Source organism: Bison bison, unplaced genomic scaffold (assembly GCF_000754665.1).
Source record: "Bison bison bison isolate TAMUID 2011002044 unplaced genomic scaffold, Bison_UMD1.0 scf7180017864167, whole genome shotgun sequence".
NCBI lineage: Eukaryota > Metazoa > Chordata > Mammalia > Artiodactyla > Bovidae > Bison > Bison bison.
This window is the reverse complement of record NW_011494739.1, coordinates 2,098,690-2,102,612: the sequence shown is the minus strand read 5'-3', so window position 1 is coordinate 2,102,612 and position 3,923 is coordinate 2,098,690. Positions and strand designations below refer to the sequence as shown.

Genomic DNA, 3,923 nt, shown 5'->3' with positions numbered 1-3,923 from the left:
GCCGCTGAGCGTGCTCATCCGTCCTCTGCCGTCTGTGCTGGACCAAGCCAAGGTGCAAAGCCTCGTGGACACGATCCGGGTGAGGCCCCGGGGAAGCCGGCTGCTGGGAAGGCTTCGGAGGAGGGAAGTCGCGCTGGACGCGAGAAGGGACTAGTTCAGTTTCAGCCGGAGTTTAGCCTTTGCTCTGTGACCTTGAGCAAGAGTTTGGGCCTCTCTGGGCCTCTGTTTCGTCATGGAGCAAGGAGACTGGAGGAGGTCATTAAAATAACTATCTCTGACTCCTATAAAGATATCACTTGATATAGGCTTCCCTGGTGGCTCCCAGTAAGGAATCTGCCTGCAATGCAGGAGACCCGGGTTCCATCCCTGGGTCGGGAAGACCCCCTGGAGGAGGGCATGGCAACCCGTTCCAGTATTCTTGCCTGGAGAATCCCATGGACAGGGAAGCCTGGCAGGCTGCACCCCATAGGGTCACACAGAGCCCGACATGACTAAAGCGACTAAGCAGCAGCAGCTTCTTCATACCAACCCTGTAAGGTAGATACTACTATTGTTCCTCTTACAGACAAGGAAATGAGGCCCAGGAGGATCCAAGCAGCTTGTCCAAGGTCAGGCATTTTAGAAAGTGGCACAGCCTGGCCCCAGTGCCCAGCTGCATGGCCACCACATAACCTGTGTGGTCACTTCTGGCTTTGGCAGTGGGACTGGGGGTGTCCTGTGCTGGGAAGACCTTGTTTGAACTGGAATTGGGAGAGAATGGGGTCAGCCACATCTCAGAGAGAGCTCAGGAAGGTTGGGGTGATCCTGGAGGGAGGGGACATGAGTGTCAGGTTAGGCCTGTGCAGCATCATATCCCCAGCCCCCAGACCCTCAGAAGTGGCCACAGGAGACCCCGAGGCCCCACAAAACCTCTCTACTGCTTGCCTGTTGTCTTTCAGTCCTAGAGTTTACACTGCTGCTTACACTGTCTGGAACTGCTTCCCAGAGAGCCGCAGGGACTGGTCCCTCGCTTGGGTCAGGTGCCTGCCTCCCAGCAGCCCTGGCTTCTCTAGGTCTCCCATTAACCTGAGTAGTTCACCTTGAAAGCATAATTCAGGATAACGCCTGAGTTATGTTATCTGTGTGTTTGTGTTTTATTGTCTCCCTTCCCCCATCTCATTTGAACTCCAAGGAGCTGGGGTTTTGTCTGGTCATAGCACGAGCACGGTGCCTGGCTGTTTGTGATAGATCTGTCCAGGGATACTCTCTCCTACCCCTGGGCCTTTGCACAAGCTTCCCCCCTGCCAGAGACACTCCTTCATCCCTTCTTTACTGTTTCTAACTCCTTCTTGGTCTTCTGTCAGTGTCAGTGTCTTCCTTGACAGCCCCTGTAAGGTTAGGGGCCTCCTGATGGCCCCCAGCCACCTCCATACCTGTCAGCACACCTCTGATCCGGTACAACTGGGGTGTAATGGCCTCAGACACCTGTCTTCCACACCAGCACCATACCTTCTGGGAGGCAAAAACCAGGCCTGTCTTTGCTTATCGCATGTATTAGTTTTCTATGGCTACTGTAACAAATTCCAGAAACTTAGTGACTTAAAGCCAAGATTTTATTACTTTATAGTTCTTTATAGTTCAGAAGTCCAGAATGAGTCTCACTGGGCTAAAGTCAAGGTATCAGCCGGGCTGCATTCTTTTCTGGAGTCTCTGGGGGAGAATTCGTTTCCTTGTTTTTCCCAGCTTCTAGAGGCCACCCACATTTTGGCTCATGACCTCTTTCCTCCACCTCAGAAGCCAGCAATATTAGATCTCCTCTTGCTCCTCTCTGTTCCATGTTTAAGGTCTCTGGTGATTACTTTTGGCCCATCTGGACAACCCAGAATAATATCTCCATCTCAAGATCTTTAACTCAATTCCATCTGGAAAGTTCCTATCCCTTGGGAGTAACATATTCACAGGTTCCAGGGATTAGGATGTGGACATCTTTGGGGGCTGTTATCCTGCCCACCCATCATCACAGCCCTGACACCCAGCACAAGGCTTGCCTGGCACAACTGCCTCTTTTGCTGCTGAACTGTCAGGGAGGCTGTGCTCCACGCTTAACTTATATCAGCTTCCCAACTTCATCAACAGCCTATAGGGTATCTATTCCCATCTTACAGATAAGGAACAATGCCCAGTGGCAAGGCCCCTTGCTTACACCTCCCTCCCTACCCAGCCACCTCCCTCCCCCCTCCTGCTGCTCTGTGGAGTAGCTGGGATTTAAATTCAGGTTTGCCTTGTGCAAGAACCCCAGCTCATAACTGCTGGGCCTTACTGCTTAATAATAACTTCTGGGATAAATGGAAAAACGAATCCATCAATGCAGCCTAAGAAGAGACCGCTTTAGGGCCAGTGTGGAAGGCCTTCTAGCAACTCACTTAATTCCATCTCCCTCTACTCCACCCCACCCTGCCCCAGACTTTCCCTATGTAGAGGTCCACCCACTCTCCATCTGGCTACTAAGGCCCTGAATAGGAAGTCAGCTTAGATTTTCTTCTTCCTCTTCTCCTCACATTCACCCCTCCCCTGGGATCTGCCCCCTGAACATGTCGCTAACCTGTCCATCTCTCCCTGTCCTCTGAACGCCCTAACCCAGGACAGCCTCCTCTGCTGAGTACCTGCTGGGGACTCGCCTCTGTCCTCCCTGCTTTTGTCTTTGTCCACCTCACCAAGGCTGCTTTCTCATCACACCTTTCTAGAATGTCCCTCATATCATGTCACCCTCTCCTGTTTAAAACACTCCAGGACCTAAGAGGTATAAACTTCCATTTATAAAATAAATGAGTCGTGTATGAAATGTGCAGTGTGGGAAAGATAGTCAAAAACTACGTAATACCTTTATATGTTGATGGATGGTAACTAGACTCAATCATGATGATCATTTTGAAATGTATAGAAATATCCAATCACTGCGTTGTGTACCAGGAACTAACATAGTGGTGTACATCAATTATACTTCAAAAACAAACAAACTCATAGAAAAAAGGCCAGATTTGGGATTACCAGAGGTAGGGGTGGGAGGGGGAGAGTAAAGAGAAGGAAAATTGTACTCAGGCGGTCACAAGGCACTAACTTCTACTATAAGATAAGTAAGTACCAGGGATGTAAAGTACAACATGATAAATATAGTAAACACTGTTGTGCATTATGTATGAAAGTTGTTTAGAGAGTAAGTCCTAAGAGCTTTCATCACAAGGAGGCTTCCCTGGTGGCTCAGATGGTAAAGAATCTGCCTGCAATGCAGGAGGCCTGAGTTCAACCCCTTGGTTGGGAAGATCCCCTGGAGAAGGGAATGGTAACCCAGTATTCTTGCCTGGAGAATTCCATGGACAGAGGAGCCTGGCGGGCTACAGTCCATGGGGTTGCAAAGAGAGAGACTAACACAACTGAGAGACGAATACTTTAGTCACAAGGGAAAAAAGTTTTTTATTTCTTTAATTTTGTATGTATATGAGATGATGGATGTTCACGGAACTTATTGTAGTCATCATTTCATGATGTTTTAAGTCAAATCATTGTATTTATACCTTCAGCTTATACCGTGCTGTACATCAGTTCTATCTCAATAAAACCTTTCTGGCCTCTTCTGCTCCACAGACCCTTGAGTCTCTTCTGGCTACACTGGCCTCTTTGCCTTGCCTGCAATACAGCGAGCTTGTTCTCGCCTCAGGCATTTTGCATTTGCTATTCCCTCTGCCTGGAACGCCCTTCCCACGGGTAATACACACTGTGCCTTACTGAGCCTAGTCCATGTGCCAAGCGCTGTTTGAAGCACTGTATGTCTGTTAACTCATTAAACCCAACAGTTCTATGAGGTGGTTGTGTCATCTTCATCCCCATCTGGGGCAACTGAGGCACAAATATGAACTGTCAAAGGTCACAGAGCAATTAAGTAGTGA

General features: G+C 49.0%; 1 protein-coding gene across 1 annotated transcript in view; it reads left to right on the top strand.

Annotated features, from left to right (window-relative positions):
- The window catches only part of SRXN1 (sulfiredoxin 1), a 12,205-nt gene that overhangs the window by 5,365 nt on the left and 2,917 nt on the right, over window positions 1-3,923 (top strand). Inside the window, exon 2 of the mRNA XM_010841893.1 lies at window positions 3-79. Coding sequence (XP_010840195.1) covers window positions 3-79 — 77 coding nt within the window. The remainder of the gene's footprint in view (window positions 1-2; window positions 80-3,923) is intronic.